The 18,985-nt window shown below is 35.2% G+C and overlaps 2 protein-coding genes across 2 annotated transcripts in view; both read left to right on the plus strand.

The window, feature by feature from the left end:
- The first annotated feature begins 2,066 nt into the window (after positions 1–2,066).
- On the plus strand, positions 2,067–8,332 carry gal3st1a (galactose-3-O-sulfotransferase 1a). Its single transcript, XM_043239929.1, has 3 exons — positions 2,067–2,560; positions 5,736–5,896; positions 6,061–8,332. The coding sequence occupies exons 1-3, from the start codon at positions 2,453–2,455 to the stop codon at positions 7,211–7,213; spliced, it is 1,422 nt and encodes a 473-aa protein (XP_043095864.1). The 5' UTR covers positions 2,067–2,452; the 3' UTR covers positions 7,214–8,332.
- A 769-nt stretch (positions 8,333–9,101) lies between these two features.
- Positions 9,102–18,985, plus strand: part of ppil2 (peptidylprolyl isomerase (cyclophilin)-like 2) — a 29,320-nt gene continuing 19,436 nt past the window's right edge. The window contains exons 1-9 of the mRNA XM_043239928.1: positions 9,102–9,243; positions 9,554–9,603; positions 10,385–10,430; positions 10,832–10,894; positions 11,290–11,341; positions 14,657–14,708; positions 14,848–14,939; positions 15,678–15,767; positions 17,890–17,965. Of these exons, the coding sequence (XP_043095863.1) occupies positions 9,212–9,243; positions 9,554–9,603; positions 10,385–10,430; positions 10,832–10,894; positions 11,290–11,341; positions 14,657–14,708; positions 14,848–14,939; positions 15,678–15,767; positions 17,890–17,965 (553 nt within the window). The 5' untranslated portion in view covers positions 9,102–9,211. The remainder of the gene's footprint in view (positions 9,244–9,553; positions 9,604–10,384; positions 10,431–10,831; positions 10,895–11,289; positions 11,342–14,656; positions 14,709–14,847; positions 14,940–15,677; positions 15,768–17,889; positions 17,966–18,985) is intronic.

Here is an 18,985-nt window from a genome sequence, read left to right on the forward strand (position 1 = left end):
TCTGAATTTGTTTGAATCGAGTTCACAAGTGATCTGCTCTCTTTTATTCTGTAAGCATGTGTATAACACGTGACATGGTCTCTTTGCAAGTCACACCCAGGGAACCATTCAAACGTTTTTTGTTTTTTTTATATTGTACGAGGTGTTTGTTATCAGTTAAGCCCTATACCCTTGGTAGCAGAATTGTTTGTTTCTTTGTATTTGTGGTGGGACGCTATGACGTTGGTGTTCTCCTCCATGCCGTGTAACCCCTGTAGGCTTTAGGCCAGGCGACTCATGGCCCTTTTTATAACTAATTCATGTTCACGCACACAAGCATGCAGTGTTACCCACGTTACCCATCTGCATTCCAGCCATGTCGCTCTTACACTGCCTGGCACTGGCATGACATTTTGTGTGTCCGTGTGTGTGCCAGCAGACAATGAACTGAGTGTTCGAGTCCAGTCAAAAGGAGATCTGGATGAACAGAATAATCTTGTGCTGGACAGTAAGAGACTTTGAGAAACGAGCGAAATAAAGAGAATGGATTGGGTGATTTCGCTCAAGAGGAATGTAAAGATAAAAAGAGAATTACTCCACAAAATGAAAAATCTGATGAAAAAGGTATTTTGTTGGTAAAGGAACAGTTAATGGTATCCATTTACTTCCATGGTATTTTTTCCATATGGACGTCAATGGCTATACCGTTAACTATTTAGTTACCAGCATTCTTTAAAATATCTTCTTTTGTGATCACCAGAAGAAATCAAATATCAATGCATTATAATCACATTTTGAAGACCCACGCATTTAGTCATTTAACCTTGTGGCTAAACTAAGGGTCACTTTTTTTTTTTTTTTATTAAATATGCACAAAGTAGTGGGATCTTGTTTCAATTTTTGCTGGCGTTTATTTAATTTACCTCAAAAGCGACAGTAAACTAAGAATTTTCCACATCGGCTTCACTCGAACCTTGTCAGATACTCTGATTAGCATTACAGATAACAACTCCAGCACCAGTTCTGTTATGATTAAATTTAACAAAAATTCATACAAATCTGACACAAAATATAAAACGTTATAAATATTAACAAACAACGGCAAAAAAAAAATTCCTTCGAGACCGATATTTACAGTACTCATTTTTTTTCATTCAAAATATTTAATAAGTACTAATAACAAAGTTTCTAAAATATAAGCTAAAAAAAATCACAAATTCTTCCCAAATGTAAAAAAAATACTGTATCTATAGTAACTATATTCTATAGTACACTAAACATTTACAGTACAAAACCTGCAGTAAACATTCATTTAACGACATTACATGTAACGTACAACCCTAAGAAACATAACTAATAAGAAAAAACTAAAAATATATAGTTGTTTAAAATAAAAAAACATCAAATTCTAACTAAATTTCAAACTCAATGCAGGGAATGTCAGTGTATAGTTATTCCTTTTAAATTTTACAGTAATTTACCTTTAACCATTAAACAGTTTTTACGGTAGCATTGTCACTAACTAACCCATCATGTAAAAAGTTGGTTTTTTTCCATAAAGAAGATTTCTACATTTCTAAGACACCCCTGTATGTAATAATATAAGCGATACCTAATAATATAAGGATTCTCAAAAATGCTAGTTTAAACCTCCTGATTTAGCTGACTACACTTAAGTTCAAGGACAAAAATGACTACCCTGCAAATAAAATACAAATGCAAAGAGTGCGAAAACAAAGATTTACAAGCGCTCCTTTTCGAAAGGGAACAGCAGGTGAAGGATTTTCACCCCAGCAGCATGAGGGTTAAGTGTTTCTCCGACTTCTACCAGAATTTCTGTGCTACCGAGTACATCGTTTTATCACCAAACCTATGCTATAGTGTGTGTTTTCATGACTTGCAAACCGGTGCAGTTTGGGACTTGGGAACTGTTCTGGCCCCTCTGATGCGTTAAAGTACGCTCTCCAGAAACTTTTCCGCTTCAAACCAGCAATTTGTTCTCAATGGCTCTCTGTTTCCACCTTGAACAGATCCCTCCTCCTTTCTTTTGTTCTATTCCCTCCCTCTTGCTCGTTTTCTCTCGTTCACCCTGTTCTGTTTTGAACCTCTTTTTTTCCCTGTTCCTTCTCTGTCTTTCTGTCTTGCCTTCCCTTCCCTTATCCTAACTTTACCTCCCTCCTTCAGCCTCCCGTCTTCTCCTGTACGCTCATTCACAAATGCAAACAAGTGCAGGTCCCCAGGCGGCTGGTCCTGCGTCACAGAGAGCGCTGGCTGAGCCTCTTCTGCATGCAGTTTAGCCAGCTCAGCTCTACAGCGTGCAGACGGAGGAGGAGAGGAGAGGAGAGGCGGGGGCTTCAAAATCATCAGGTGTGTGCAGGGTGAACGATCGCCTGGATATTTCACTGAAGATAAGAGGGCTACGGATCTGTTAACCTGGCATACCACGGCTGGACAGTTAACTGTGAAGGCATCAATGTCTTTCCAGCCTTATCATGCATCGTTGTTAACAAAGTCAGGTTTTTCTCTTCAGAGTCATTGCTTTTTCTGCCGATCAAGCTGTGACAGGAATCTACATGATTTGGTAAGATACTACGTAATGTTTTATATTTAATCTTCGATATAAATTATATTGGGAGAGGGTGTGATTGCATTGCCATCGTTTGGATATGCACGTAATGGTTATGTATTATTTCATATTTTTGATGTCTGCTTTTTTAGTATAAACCCCAAAAATACTCATATTTCTAAAGAATTCAAAGTGTCAGATTTTCTGTGTTTAAGCACTAAATAAGCACTCATTTTTATTATATTTATTAAAACAAGTGAGTAATAATTATTTCAAAACACAATTTTACAGTATATAAACTGTGACAATATATAAAATGTGGTAAGAGAAATGCCTGTAATTGCATGTATCGTCTGTGAAAGCATTAACTATTTATTTTATTTTATTTTGGAATATCGTAATGCTGCAAAAGCTGTAATAATAGTAATAAGTAATTAAAAAATAATATAAATAAATATAAAATATAAATGATAATATTTGTGCCGTTGTCCTGTGGATGTGTAGAGATTTTTGCTGGCAAACAAAATCATTTTATTACTATAATTATGACAAATCTAAGCTCATTTGCTGATGGAATGCCATTCATTTCCACAAAGCTGAACCTAATGAAACGCTATCCATTTCACTCGTAAACTTTCCTCTGTAATCAGGCTGCTCGATCTGACTGCTTTCTTGTGGCAAAGTAAAAGAAACCTTTATTCTGTTTGCAAACTTCATTACAGTGGGTTCTTGTCCGTTCTGAATTCGCCGGCAGCGCTTCAGATATCACATGTGACATTCTTTCTCAAAACACAGAAGTCGATCAGACTGCATGCATGAATGAATATCGTCGCCGGTATGAATGCACCCCTAAATTCGACGACTCTAGAGGCTTTTGTACGACGTACTGATAGATCACAGATCTCCACGATAACAAGGCTTGTGTTTGATGGATGCAAAGATGCATTTCTTTATTTTTAGTTTTGTCCTAAATTAGAGCTGCAGCTGCTGTAGTAATTCTTTGTGGTTCTCTAAAATCCTCGTTATTTGTGTCCATCGGTGTAACAATGATGATGTTGTTAGTGCTTTTGCTGTCAACAAAGGATGACTTTGAAAAATTCAGGGTAAGAGATTGCTGCAACTAAGAACAATGGGTTCCTTCAAAGTTGCTTTCTAGATTTGTAGTGCGTGCTGGTGATTTGAAAGAAACTGTTATGTTTCTTTGGTCTCTCCATCTTTCGGTGCAGGTGCTCAGCAGCATATGGCGGTCGTAGCCAGTGCTTGTAACATGCTCTCTTGTTAGTATTAAGTTATCCACCTGTGGCCCCGCACTGCAGATATTCGATCCTGGTCTAGGAGGCATGAACGGACAGTGTCACTTTTCTTCTGAATGCATAATTGATTCTCTGGACAGCCGGCCCTTATAATGAACCCCGGCAGCAGCAGCAGCAGCAGCACTGTCTCAGCAACTGCAACGCATCCGTCTCAGCATCATAATATATTATTCTAGGTCTTTTTAATATTGAAAAACCTTTTAAGATTTATTTTTGAGTTTGTTGCAGTTGTTTTGCGTGTACTTCATATGACATGCCAGCAGAATAACTGATTAGGTCATCTGGATTTTGTAATTAGAATTAGAAAATGAAGTGCTTGTGATTACATGGTTGCATATTATTCACACAATTGCAATAAGTGATTCATAATTTAATTCTCCCTGAAAATAGCCCACTGTATATATTTATATTTAGTATATAATTTATGGACATTCACGCAGATATTAGTCAGATGGCACGAAAAACCGAGATGCCTCACAGCACTGCATTTACAAAACAATTTTAGCTTTAAGAAGTGTCTTCTCAACCTTACTGATGAAAACTAATTATTATTTTTATTTGAATTATTATTATTTAATGTCTTTATAAGGCTTTTGTCTCTCAAACACTTTAAAATGCACAAATATAGAGAGATATTTTTAAAAATATATGGATCCAGATATATATTAATTGTGTTTTTAAACCACTTTCGCCATAACTGCTTTTGATTGGTCAATCAACGACCTCTGAACGCTTTATGTTGTTTGTTCATGTTTTATATTATGTTTTTTTATATATATCATATGATTTTTCATTCGCATGCTCTCGCTTTGACACCGAGGCGACTCGTGCCATCTTTCGATTGTAGTGAACTTTAATTCGGAGTATTTCACTGTATTCTACTCTTTTTGTTAGCATCAGGTTCAACTTTAAAGTAATATAAAGTTCAAATTAAAAATAATTGAAATTAAAAGTTAGTATATGTTGTGAGTAGCCGTGTAATAGGCGGGAAACTCTCATACGATAGATTTTCGATATTTAGGTATTTTTTATGTATGATATACATGCAGTTATACGACATTAGATGAACTGAGAAACTTTTAGACTATTTTTCTATTAAAAAAAATATTTATACAAAATTAACATGCGGTGGAGACAGTAATGCGTAACGTTACGTCATTTATTTTGTCTTGACAAACTAGACTTATTAGAAACGTCAAAGCCTTGAAATGTATTTAACCTCCGTTTTGTTTACAGTCACTATAGCTTTTTTTAAGCTTATGACTTTATGAAAAATGAACAATGCATCCGCTGAGGGGAAAAAAAACTGTCTGCTTCTCATCGGGGTCCTTTACGTCCCTGAGGGCTTTCAGTTCAAAAGTGTTCACTCAAAAGAGGTTTCTCAAGTTTCTCAAAAGGGTTCTCATGTTTACTTTAAATTTATTTAGAGAAGTGTATTAACATATTTTTTCTGTTTCGGTGGAAATGAAACGGTAATTGGAAATAGAGGTTGCCTTAAAATAAATAGTGACCGTCACTTAAAATGAAAATATTCTAGAATCGAAAAATGACCTGCGATGCCGCTGCAAATCCCCACATAAGTACGTGTCGAGCAGATGTAGAAGACATGGCTGAACTCAGGGGAGAAAAGCAACTGAGTGAGCAGCGGTGTACCTAAATAATTGGGCACTTGAGGAAATGGTGACGAATATCTCTTAACACGCTAGAAATGCTTTGATAATCAAATGATGGCAGCACTAGAGGACTCTGCATATGTAAGCACATCACATAGCACAGCACTTTTTAACTGCACATACGTAAAAGGACCTTTAGAGAAATAATGAAGTTGCACTTGTTAGCACTAAATCATTACTGAAAGGTCTTTCTCTTTGCTTCAGGGTTTTCTTCCAGGGTCCAGCCAGGTAGCTATGATGGTTGGAAAGCCAGTCAGGCAGTGGAGGTCCATCTGTAAGGGACTGGTCCTGGGTGCGCTTCTGACCACCTGCATGATTCTTTTGTACTGCCTGTCGACCCCAGAGGTCCAGTTTGGCCTGCAAGAGTGAGTTCCTTCATGTATTTTGAACAAGCGTAACGTACGATACCCTAGAAAGCAGTTTAATACATTTTTTTTCTAGTTTTCTAGTAGTTTTATGATTACAGTAGTTAAGAACTAGTGATATTTTTTTCTAAAATACATTCAAATGATAATATTTTTGTTTCCAGGGTCCCAGTGCCGTACTCGTGCGCTCATCGTCCTTCCGCCGCCCACTCCTCAACAATCTCTAACAGCTCCCATCACGCCTCTGGCCGGCGAACCTGCACTCCAAAAGTGGACATCATGTTCATGAAAACCCATAAAACAGCCAGCAGCACTTTCCTCAACATTCTCTTTCGCTTTGGGGAAAAACACCACCTCAAATTTGCCTTCCCCAACAGCCGCAATGACTTCTTTTACCCGTCGTCCTTCCATCGCTCGCAAGTGAAGGACTACAGGCCGGGAATGTGTTTCAACATCATCTGTAATCACATGCGTTTCAATGCTGCTGAGGTGGCCAGAGTGCTTCCCGCTGACACCTCGTACATCACAATCCTCCGGGACCCGGCCGATCTCGCCGAGTCCTCGTTCCACTATTTTGGACGCGTCGTACCACTCACTTGGAAGCTTTCTGGAGATGACAAGCTGAGAGAATTCCTGAAGGATCCAAAGCTCTACTACGACTCAGAGGGATTCAATTCGTTCTATCTCAAAAACTTGCTTTTTTTTGACTTCGGACAGGATAATAACTTACATTCAGACGACCCAAAAGTGGACGAGGCCATTCGCGCGATCGCCAAGCGTTTCCATTTGGTAATGCTTGTGGAGTATTTCGAAGAGTCGCTCATCCTGCTCAAGGACGCCCTCTGCTGGGACATGGAGGACTTGCTTTTCTTCAAACTCAATGCCCGGAAAGGTTCGACCGTTTCTAAGCTGACTCCAGAGCTCAGGGCCAAAGCGCTGGAGTGGAACGCCATCGATTGGAAGCTTTACCAGTATTTCAACGCCACCTTCTGGCGTAAAGTGGACGCTTACGGCCATGAGCGCATGGCGAGGGATGTGGCAGAGCTGCAGCGCAGAAATGCGGAAATGGCCTCCATTTGCATTGAAGGAGGCCACGCCGTCGATGCAGGAAGCATCTTGGAGACGTCCATGCAGCCGTGGCAACCCATCGGCGAGAAGTCGATTATGGGATACAATCTGAAGAAGAATGTCGACAAAGCGCATCAAAAGCTGTGCAGGAAGATGCTCACGCCAGAGCTGCAGTATCTCACCGATATGGGAGTCAACCTGTGGATAACAAGACTGTGGGGTCGCATAAGAGAGATTCTTCACTGGTAGCTCAGATTAAATGTTTTGCTTAGGTGAAAGGTCAGCACTGATTTTATGAGAGATTTGTTTTCGCCACATAATAAAAGATTCGAATGCCATTGTGTCTTTTATCTCACAATTCCAATTATTTTTAGTTTATGTGTCGCAATTCAGAAACTTTTTGTATGGATTTTTCCTTCCATAGTTCAGACTATTTCTCTGACTAGCAACACAACAAAGACATCTCATATTTACGACAAAAAAAAAAAAAAAGATATCAATATATATATATTAATGTATCGCTGTTGTTTTTAACAGGATTATTTCTACCTGTTAAATAAATATAAATAAAAGAGGTAATTTTGACTTTTTTACAAAGTCGTTGCAAAGTTACAAAATCGTTTTTTTTCTCACATTTTTTTTTCTCACAAGGTTATCTCATAAACCACAGTTTATATCTCGCAATCATGTAAAAAAAAGAGTCTGAATTGCAAGATACAAACTCTAAATTGGGAGATATAAACTCACAAATATGAGTCTGAATAGTGGAAGAAAATTGTGAAATAAAAACTTGCAATTCAGAAATAATACAAGAAAAAAAAGACAGATTTGTTTTTTGTAATTATGTTTTTTATTCTGTGGCAGAAATAAGTTTCCATAGACTTGTATACAACTGACCTAAAACCTGTTTTTCTGTGTCAGAAAGAAATAAAAACATTAAAAGAAATGACTGAATAAAACATTTTCATATTTAAATGAATCTTACCCAAATAAGTGGTGACAGTCACATCTTTAACATGTTAGTTTTGTGTTCAGAAATGTACTGTAAGTCACCGCTATGTATTACAAGTACGTAGTGTGTGAGTGCTTAAATCAATCATCAAAATGAATCAACTACTGTTGAATGACCTCATTCTTTGAAGCTCTTATTGTTGGTGCCAATGGCAATAACAGTAATTTCCTAAACTGGTTTAGACTCGTTCAGAACCTGAGCTTTACTGTTATCATCGCATGAATGATACAGTAAAAAATAACTTGAATGTCGTGTTGAGAGGTGCTTTTAAGCATAAATGTGATGAAGTGTTGGGCTTCCTATGGAAGAGGCCACTGAGCAGCAATGAAATGCATGAAAGATGACAAAATAAAAACTTTATGTAACATACACGCGTCTCGTTCGTGTTTTACTGTCAGCACAGATCTATCAGAATGGATAAATGAATAAACACGACTGATTTTTATTGCCTTTGGTTTATATTATATGTGAATAGTCGCACATTCTCTTTTCACAAGAATAAAGTGCATTAGGAATAGTATCGACCCAGGTTACTCTTGTAGTTCCTGCAGTTGTGCTGTTTGATCATGCATACTGATATATGCCTTGAAAAAGAACTTTCAGCAGCGTATCTCAGCAGAAGATGAGCGTTTTAAAAGTCATGCACATCTACACTTGCAACTATGCCTAGAAGAAGAACTATCGTAAGGGTAAGACATTATTTTATGTGCGCTTATGTGATGCGACAATGTGAGCTAACGCCAGAAAATTTTAACGTTTTTTTTTTTTTTTTTTGCCATTTTTATTTTTAATTTTTAAAATGTGTTTAGATTTCATATATATTTTTGTTTTGCATTTGGGTATGTTTTGGTTATTCTAGGATTTTATTTTATGAGTAAAAGATAACTGGCACAATAATAGTTCGCATGGTTGATATTGGTTTATTATTTATAATTATTTAGATAGATAGATAGATAGATAGATAGATAGATAGATAGATAGATAGATAGATAGATAGATAGATAGATAGACATTCATTATAATTTTTAGATTAGTAGTTATATAATAAGTTAAAAGATCTAAATATTCGCAAAAGGAAAATAAAAACGTTCTTCTGTTTCACGTCGGACACATTTTACAGTCGCACTCAACGCTGACCGGAAGTGTGTTTTAAACAGTCGGAGTATCTGTGTTGGTTTGTTAGGCTTTTATAAACCTTTATTCTTTTGTTTGCTACATCCTCTTGGTCCACAAAAATGGGGAAAAGACAGCATCAAAAAGATAAGATGTGAGTTGAAATGAAACATTTGTTGCTCTCAACAGTGCGTAATCTATAGAGCTTTATAAAGTTATATTTGGTTATTTATTTCAAACCAAAATCAGTATATTCCTTATTGCAGTGATATCGCTTTGTGTGTCTTATGAGGTTTATAACGCGTTTGTCTTAAGACTGTAATGTTACACAGTCCGGCTGTCATTAGTGTATCTTTCTAACGTTAATTGCAGTATTTCTTTCCAGTTATGTTTTGGTATTTAGCTGTAACGCATTTCCTATTGCTGCATGGACCGTAACTATTCATTATACCTGTCTGTTTCAGGTACATCACATGTACAGAATACACTCAGTTTTATGGAGGGAAGAAAACAGGTAAGGTTACTTAAACTTGGATGCACTGATCTATTGGTACTAAGAAAACATCTGTTGAAAACATTCAACAGTAAACAAAACATCGTGGGGTACATTTGTTACAATATAATCAGATCAAAAACACTATTCAGAGATCATTATCTATAATATATTATAATAATCATTATTTTACATCTGCAGTATGTATATTTTAAAAAGTAAAGTGTAGTGTAATGTGATGTGATGAGTGGAAAATATCATTTTAGGGTTTCCCCAGTATCAGGAAGATTTTAAAATTGTGAACAAATAAATTGGGTCCTTGGTATGTACATTACTATTCAAAATTCCTTTCTTTTAAGCTTTTATTATTATAATTTTTATTATTATATTTTCACTTTTATTCCGCAAAGATGCATTAAATTGATCCAGTGTAACAGTAAAATATTTAGACCTGTATTTCAAGTGTTTTTTTTTTTAAGCTTTCTAAGAAATATTTCTCGAAATCAGCAAATTATAATGAATTTCTGATGGATCGCGTGACGCCGAATGCTAAAAATTCAGCCTTGCATCACATGAATAAATAGCATTTTACAATACGTTAAAATAGAACACGCATTAAAAAAAAAACAACCTGTAGCAACCTCAAACTTTTGCACGGTAGCGTATGTAATGCTGCTGGTGTTCCAGTCGCTCCCTGTGTTGTTTGTTTGATGCATATAGTTTTATTGTGTGCTCTTCTTGTTTGAAATTGCTGGTGCTTTTTCCTCTGACTAAAATAAGCCTTTTGTCATCATGTTTATAGAAATCCCGCAAGCCAATTTCAGACGTCTGCCCTTTGATCACTGCAGGTGAGATTTCACTTCTTTTTATGTTTTGATAAAAGTCCTTTTATAGCACGATAGATTCTGCTTTCGTAACTGTTGATCGGGGGTTTCAAACATTGCGTGCATTTGTGTTACCTGAATTAAAGCTGCTGTGTGCCAGTGTGTTAAAATACACCTCTCCTATTTTAGTTTAATATGCAGATACAATCAGTAAGTCATTTATATGTCGACTTTCTGATCATTTTGCTGATTTTAAGTGTCTCAAAATTGAGTCTTTCTGTCATTTCAGTGGAAGATGGTGAGATTGATCTGAAAACAATCAGTGTCTTTGCAGATCCGTTAGGGAGCTCAGAAATGACACACAGCAGCTTTACTGTCATGTTATGTGTATGATATTTAATGTTTGTCTCTTATCTCTTGCGTAGTTTGTCTCTTCAGCCCTTTGAGTATCCCATGTGCACGGTGGAAGGCGTTGTTTTTGATCTAATGTGAGTATTATTGTTATTTGCATTTATGATTGAATAAAAATAATTCGCTTATTTATAGTAGCTTATATTTATTATTGCATACGCTACCTTCGAAAAGTTTAGGGGTGTGAAAATAATACTTTTCATTCATCCTTGCAGAAAAATTATTTAAAAATGACCGTAAAGTCATTTACATTTTCATTTAAACGGCTTTCTTTTCTCTTTTCTTGACATTCTATTATCAGTAATATAAAAAAATATTAAACAGTCTATCTGATTTCAACAGGAATAAACATTTTGAAATGTATCACAATATAAAAGTACCTTTTAAATTCTAATTTTTACAACAGGACATTTTTTTTAACCGTGTTTATGCAAGAAAAAAAGATTAACATTTGTTTTCTTAATATTTCTAGGAGCATAGTGCCATGGATTAAGAAGTATGGAACCAATCCCATAACTGGAGAGGTATATTAGTTTAGTATTTTAGTAGGTATTTAATTTTTTTGACACTGACCAATATATTTGAAAATCGTTAGAGCTGAAAGCAATTTATGATCAAAATTCTGCATGGATACAACCACTAGAGGGCGGCAGACTCCATTTGAAGGAAAGTCAGGAGCGTGACTGATGATCCAAAGTAAAATGCAATATCATCAACTCCAGATGATGCTATCTGTGTGCTTGCTTGCATCCCAGAGTGTCCAGAGCTATAAAGCAGAGTCTCTTGTACACATGATTTAAAGGGCACTGCAGGTTTTAGAAGATTAATCATATTTAGTGCTTTTCCAAGGTAAACTTGTATTTAGGGTTAGTAAACCTCTTACCCCCAGTAATAAACTTGTATCTTGTTTCTGATATGGATATTAAATCATGAGACATAAGATATTTTTACCTTCCAGATAATAAACTGGGTCAAAAACATCCCATATACTTAGAATAAATAAGATACCTGAGCCTCTAATGTTTTTAGTTTTTTTTTTTTTTTTTTTTTTTTTTTTTGTTTACCCTGGGCCAGTAACAAGGTTGAGTAAACCTATTAAAAGTCTCTTTTTTTATTATTATTATTTTTTTAATTATAATATAAATATTACATTTAAAACATAATTCATATAATATAAATATAAAAGGCTAATGAAAATAACTACCATGTACATTTAAATGAAAATATATGATGTACATTCTATAATAAAAGCAAACTGAAATTATATAACGTTTTAAATGCTATAATATCATATATTTAATGCTAAAATAACAGTATTAACTAACCATCTAGCAGCCACACAGGGACTAAAAATGATTCAAAACCTAACATACTTTGTTTAAAAAAAAACCCAGATTGAAGATAACCCAAAGCTTTTCACAATAATAATTTCATTACATATTTGCTAAACTGTATATATTTTCTGCTTTAAGAGTTTAATTTTGTTTTATAGTCAAGCTTAATGCGAGGGAAATGCTCTATTGTATGTCAAAGAATTTAAAAATAATCTTAACAGATGCGTAAGAAATAAAATTAACAGTAAAATGTAAAAAATGTCATTAAAAACAAATAAAAATAAAAGAGAAAAATAAATATTTAAGTGCTAATAAAATGTTAAGAAAGCCTTTCATAGACAGTAGATTTTTTTTTTTGCTCTGAGAGTTTCATTTTATGTTTCGGAGAGTAGTCAAGCTTAATGCGTTGCTTAGAGGGAAAATACTCTTTTGCTGTACTCATCTAGAAATCATTATTGAGATGATAATGAAGATATTTCACAGGCCCGCTGACGGTGGCTAGCAGCACTCAATGTGCCAGGAGTGGATGTGGGTGTAAATTGCTGCATAATCAGTTCACTGGACGCACGTCACTGCGCTCTTAATTTATGGAATAGGAGTTATAGGATCTGTGTGCACGCTGCATGCATAATCGCTTCGCTCTGTGTGAATGTTTACAGAGAGCACGATGTAGGGCGTCCAGTATTTACTCACTTGAAAATTCAGATTCAGTGTCCATCAAGCACATGCCATCTGTAATGCATATTTACATCTTCATAGCTGAAGAGCATGTCTGGACATGCCACTGTGTGAGTGTGTGTGTGTGTGTTATCTGAAGTATTTATGATTGATTTGTCTCACTAGATGGAGAGGAGGAAAATAAATGCCGGAGTTGACTAGGGCTGATGAGAAACACAGACTGTGTGTGTGTGTGTGTGTGTGTGTTAGAGATCCCTTTAGCATGCCTGGACTTGTTCTCATGTGCAGACATCTTACTTTCATGCATTCTATTTTACAGATTTGTGTTTGCAGAGATCTGTTACTCTTATATAATAACAGAAGTGTCATTCTGTGTTTGCAGGGCATGACATTTATTAATTGTTTTGACTTTGTAGCTAGACTTTGATGTGACTTTTTTTTTTTAGTTGTGGTCGTGCCACATTACATTCATAGTGCTGTTTTAGGAAACCATTCATTTGGAGTAATAATAATAATGAATCGCAAGGCATCAAAGTTTTTGTCTTAATATATTGTTAGTACTTGCAATTAATTATAATAAGTTTATTTTATGCTGAGTTACAGTACTGATATTTATGGCTTAATTTGACTTTGAAACACACAGCGCAAAGGACAGCAGTTATTTAACTGAATCACTGCCATTAATTTGAAAACCACACTAAGTGCAATCAATGTTATTGTGCAACCTTGTTTTTTATTTAAATTGACGCTTTATTATATAGATAATTACCTCTTCGTCAACTCTCAAACCCCCTGCAATTCACTCACAAACCCCTAAGCTTAAAGTGTAAAGTGTGAAGTTTGTAAAAAAAAAAAATATTGCTAAAATATAAATGAATCAAACTAAATTAAAGTAAAGGTTAATGCATAAAATAAATGAATGAAAAGTAAAAAAAAAAAGTACAATTAATTTGCTATGCAATTAAAAAAACTAATAAATGATTTCTTTCACTAAATGCATATCTAAGCATTCATAATTTAATTTATTTTTGTAATAAAGACTTTTCACCATGCAAAATTCATAAATGCATAATGTTCATCATTATCAGTTTATAATGCATTTCTCTACCTCCTCTGCTGATTTAACATAAGACTGTGTGGATGGGGAAAAAATATTATCCTCTGCTATCAAGCCAATGGACCAGTCAAATTCTAATGGATAAAATCCTTACTTTAGCTCATAGATTCACAGTCCTTGCCATTTTTGTGTTCATTATCCATCAGGAGGTCCACAGATGTTCTGTAGTCTAAGGCAAAGTCTAGTCGTCAGATGCCCAACTACTGGTTTTATCAGGGAGGGAGAAGCTTAAAGAGAAATAATCCTGAGAGATGAAGAGATGTACCTTACACAGTCTGAATCAGTGTGTCACTGGATCACAGCGTGGTCAGTTTAAATGTATTGGCACCAAGTTTAAACCACTAGTGACAGTCTAAACCATGAATGCTTTACTTAAGTAGCACTTTAGGCAATCATATAAATCTTTGCTTATCTCGTCTAATTGTCATTGGAGACAGAAATGTACTTGTTAATATGGTTAAAGCCACTCTAGCCCCAGCATTACACAATGGTGTTTAAAATGAGCGGTATTCAGTTTGTGTCTTGTTTTGTCTTTGCCCAAACATGCAGCGTATGAATCAGCAAATTCATGCTAATAATTAAACCCAATCAGACGTTAAGACAGTGTGATTACATTCTATTTGAAATGTAGGTGTGCAAGAAAGTCAAAGTCTGACAGATATAGTCACCTTCACGTCTCCTTAACTTCCTGTTTCTTTCTCTTTCTGTAGAAACTTGAGGCTAAATCCCTCATCAAGCTTAACTTCAGCAAAAACAATGAAGGTAAGTATGTTTGTTTGTGTGTGTGTGCGCGCTCATGATCTTCTTACCTGGCCTGCATCAACAACAGTATGTGCTAATGACAGATAATGGATTGAAGTCCACTAGAGTGCATATTCTGTCTTTCTCTCCTCTACTTTAGGGAAATACCACTGTCCTGTGCTTTACACAGTGTTCACAAACAACTCCCACATTGTTGCCAACAAAGTCACAGGAAATGTTTTCTCTCATGAGGTAAAACATGTTACATCTTTCAAGGGCCTTTGCATGTGAGATAGTTTGTTTTTTTCTCCAGCAACTCCAATTATAATGTTGTTTAAGGTTTCAAGCTGTCATAATTATCTTTTTAAATACCCATTTTATGTTTAAAAATAAACAGTTTGTATTTGTTATTAGAAGTAGTTTACCCCAAAAAGTACATATTAATTTATTATTGTCATTTTTATTATTAACAATAAAATATTATATAAAAATATTCAAAATGTATATTTAGTAGTTTAAATAAAATAAGAATTAATTCAATTAAAGATATAGTTATCTTGTATATGCAATTAAATGCATATATAAGATAAAACCCTCCTTTTGGGAGTTTTCTTCTTCCGTGGAGCACAAAGAGATTATTTTAATTTTAAAGTTCATGCTATTCTTTTCTATTCAACGAATGTGACCACTGAATGTTGACCTCTAAAATTGAACCATAAAAGCATTCGATATGACTCATGCACCATATTGCATGTCTTCTGGGTCCATATAATGAAATTTGAGCTATTCATTTAGTTGACATCACATCCTTGAGTTTCCATGTGTGGTGGAAAATGTAGGTCTAAACTTAAGAGCAAGGAAAATCCAGTTGTTCATGCCCCTTCTAATATCATGCTGATGTCAGTAATTCATTATTGATGCGTTAACCTTCTTTAAATTTTATAAATGTTCATCAATAGTCGATATCCTTTGGATGTGTGTTTTGTTTAGGCAGTGGAACAGCTCAACATCAAGACAAAGACTTATAAAGACCTGTTGACAGATGAAGCGTTCACTCGCCAGGATCTCATCACACTACAGGTGACGGGCACAGACAGTGTGTGTGTTTATGACTGTTGAGCATGATTAAGTGAGGGTGCTATGTCAGCATGGCTGTGATTTCGTACAGGTTTTCTAAACGCAAGAAGTTAGAATCAAGCAACACCTTTCAGACAACAGTTGGCCCGGTCAGTTTGTATATGGCTGCGTGTCAAAAGCCGTGCGTTGGCTTACAGTGTTATGAAATGTCAGGTTGAATGTACAGCTGTCGAGAGAGATGGACAGTCGGGTTGATTCTTACCTTTGATAGACAGAGAGGAAATAATTTAAGTGTTTTCCCCCTGCCATTATTTTAGGAGTGTGGCCCGAAAGGTCAAATTAATTTCATTTTCTCGATAGCGCCAGATTACATCAGAAGTCATTCAAAGTCTCCTTTCCTATTAAACAGGTCAATACCTCGTTTTTTATTAAACAAACTGGCATCTCATTTCGGTGTGCTTGCATTACTCTGTATCACGTACAGCGGAGTTCCTAAGTATAGGATTTATACTTAATTCAATTTAAGTCTTTAGATTTTTTTATTTTTCCTTAATTTGAGTACTGCAAACAACCTTAATAGTATCTGATTTAGTTAAATATAACAACTCTGATCCCACGGTCATTTCATTAGGAGTTTTAAAAGTCGCATTGTTGACATATGGTTTGTATTTTTAAATTAATATTTTGATTTGTTGCTTACAATGAAGACTGACAAATAAAGCACGGTTTATGAATCAAACGCAGCGTGTTTATGAGTAGATGGGATCAAACGGTACAGCAGCATGTGCCAACTGTCTAAAGTCGTGTTAAGCTTTGCTGTAAATCCGTTTTGAGTGTTTAAAAGATCTTATGTAACCACGGTCACTTTTCTATATACAAATCTGCGCATGGTGCTAGAATGTCAGGATCTGTGTAGCAGGTCACACAGATCTGTTCAAATACTGTATATTTATTATACAAACATGCATGTATTATTTAAACTAAAAACCTTATTTTTTATGTGATTAGTATTTCTACTACAATTTTTTGTTATGACTGTTTTAATGTATTTTTGATCACATAAATGCAGCTTTGGAGAGCCTACAAGACTTTCGAAAACATTTTAAAATCATCCTAAACCTTGAACAGAAGCTTGCATTACGTTTTTATACAATGATATGGGAATACAGAATCTGTTAAAAGTATAATATGACAGCACTTATGTAAGTACAGAAGTCTATGATGTGTCTTCCACACAAGAAAAAAAAGGGATTGTAAAAGACACTGTAAGTTGAATCTGTGTTTTCTCTCTCTCTCTCTGTGTGTGTGTGTGTGTGTGTGTGTGAATGCGTGTGTGAATGCGTGTGTGTGTGTGAATGCGTGTGTGTGTGTGCGCATGTGATCTGCAGTGTCCTGTATTCATAGAAAGCAAGCCAAGCCATGCTGTCCTTGCATGTTTTTTTTTTGGGTCAGGGAGAAAGTCAACGGGTGTTATGGGGTGTGTTTGGAGAAATAGAAATGGGCTTGGGAGTTATTTTAGGGTGAGATTAGGCCGTGTGGCTCGGAGTGGGAGCTTTGGACGTGTCTATCCCTGGAGCTCGAGGAAGGGCAGGTCGGGGAGGTGACGGGCGGCGGGGTTTCCAGACAGATACAGAGGTTATTTTGGGTGCCGTGTTGGGTGGGAAAGCTGGGGGAGTTTTAAAGGATTGATGGGGGGGATATTTAAAAAAAGAGAGAGCTGGTTGAGTGGGAGTTTAGCTGAAATAGCAAGACTGAAAGTGGCTGTGGTACAGTTTCACTGTCTGACCTATTTGGAACGGATACTACGGTGGGTCACTCAAAGTGTGGAGGAGAGAGAGAGAGATGAGAAGGTCCTGAACTCTTTTGTTTGTGTGTGAGTGTGTTGCAGCAGGCGAGCCCTCAAACTGTCCAGCCAGCAACATTTCCACTAAACTGATAAAACTCTGCCAAAACAAATTCATTAGAGAGTGTTTGCTTGTCTTTCTATTTATGGGAAAATACGATACATGCTGTTTTAAAACAATTCTGCGGTCCTGTGATGAGTACATATTTGATTTGTTTTTACATAATGATCCCTGCATGGGTTGTCTCTCATAACATCTAGTTTTGTCCTTTTATATCACAGGATCCCACAAATCTGGATAAATTCAATGTCTCCAACTTCTTCCATGTGAAAAACAATATGAAACTCCTCGATCCTGGTGAGTTCAGTGTTTTCAGTGCGGTACAAACTTGGTGTGCGAGGTTGGTACAAGCAAATTTAGTTTGCACCATTGTCTAATTGTTGACTAAAATTATTCACAACACTTTAACTACATTAGATAACATGAACTAAGATTTAACAACTCTACAGCAGTTATTCATTTTAGTTAATGTTCATTTCAGCATTTATTAATGCATTATTAAAATCACATATTGTCTTTGTTAACATTACTTAATGCACTATGAATTAACGTGAACAAGAATAAAGATTAATAAAAACTTTAATTAGTTGATCATTCTTCATTCATGTAAGTTAATAAATTAACGCGTGACACTTTATTGTAAAGTTTTAAGAAATATATATATTTTTTTAAATCTGAAATAAAATTATAATTAAATGAAAACCTTAATTGAAAATATACACTGAAATGCAAAAATGATTAACATCAAAATGGAAATAATATAAATGAAACCAAATAAAAATATTTAAAAAAACTAACACTAATAAAGGTCAACAGTACATAAAAATTACTAAAACTTAAACTAAAACTTAAAATAAATACTAAAATGATTTTAACAACAAAATGAAACATTTTAAAACAATAGGAATGTATTGCAACAAATAAATAGTGAAATACTGAATGTTATAAAACAATTATGCAATTATATATATACTGTCATATATTTAGAAGTAAATAAATAATGCTACAAGGAAACACTGATTATCAGTTTACAGATAAGAGCATACGGTTATGCATACCATGTTACATGAGATTGCAAAAATCCTAAATAAAAATGGAATGATTGGATTTATAAATTGTTTATTAAAGTATTTAATATAAATAAGTATTTTATAGTATCGATTAAATGTAAGCACTGATTGCATGGCTTCTATTTTCCCATCATGCCCTGCCTATCAGTTAGACTTTACCTGTGAGAGTTGAATCATTTAGCTCCAGGCTCAGGTGTGCTATTTTCACATTACTGTCTCCATTCCTTAAGTTTTATTATGTAGTCAT

The sequence above is a fragment of the Puntigrus tetrazona genome, chromosome 5, assembly GCF_018831695.1.
Source record: "Puntigrus tetrazona isolate hp1 chromosome 5, ASM1883169v1, whole genome shotgun sequence".
NCBI lineage: Eukaryota > Metazoa > Chordata > Actinopteri > Cypriniformes > Cyprinidae > Puntigrus > Puntigrus tetrazona.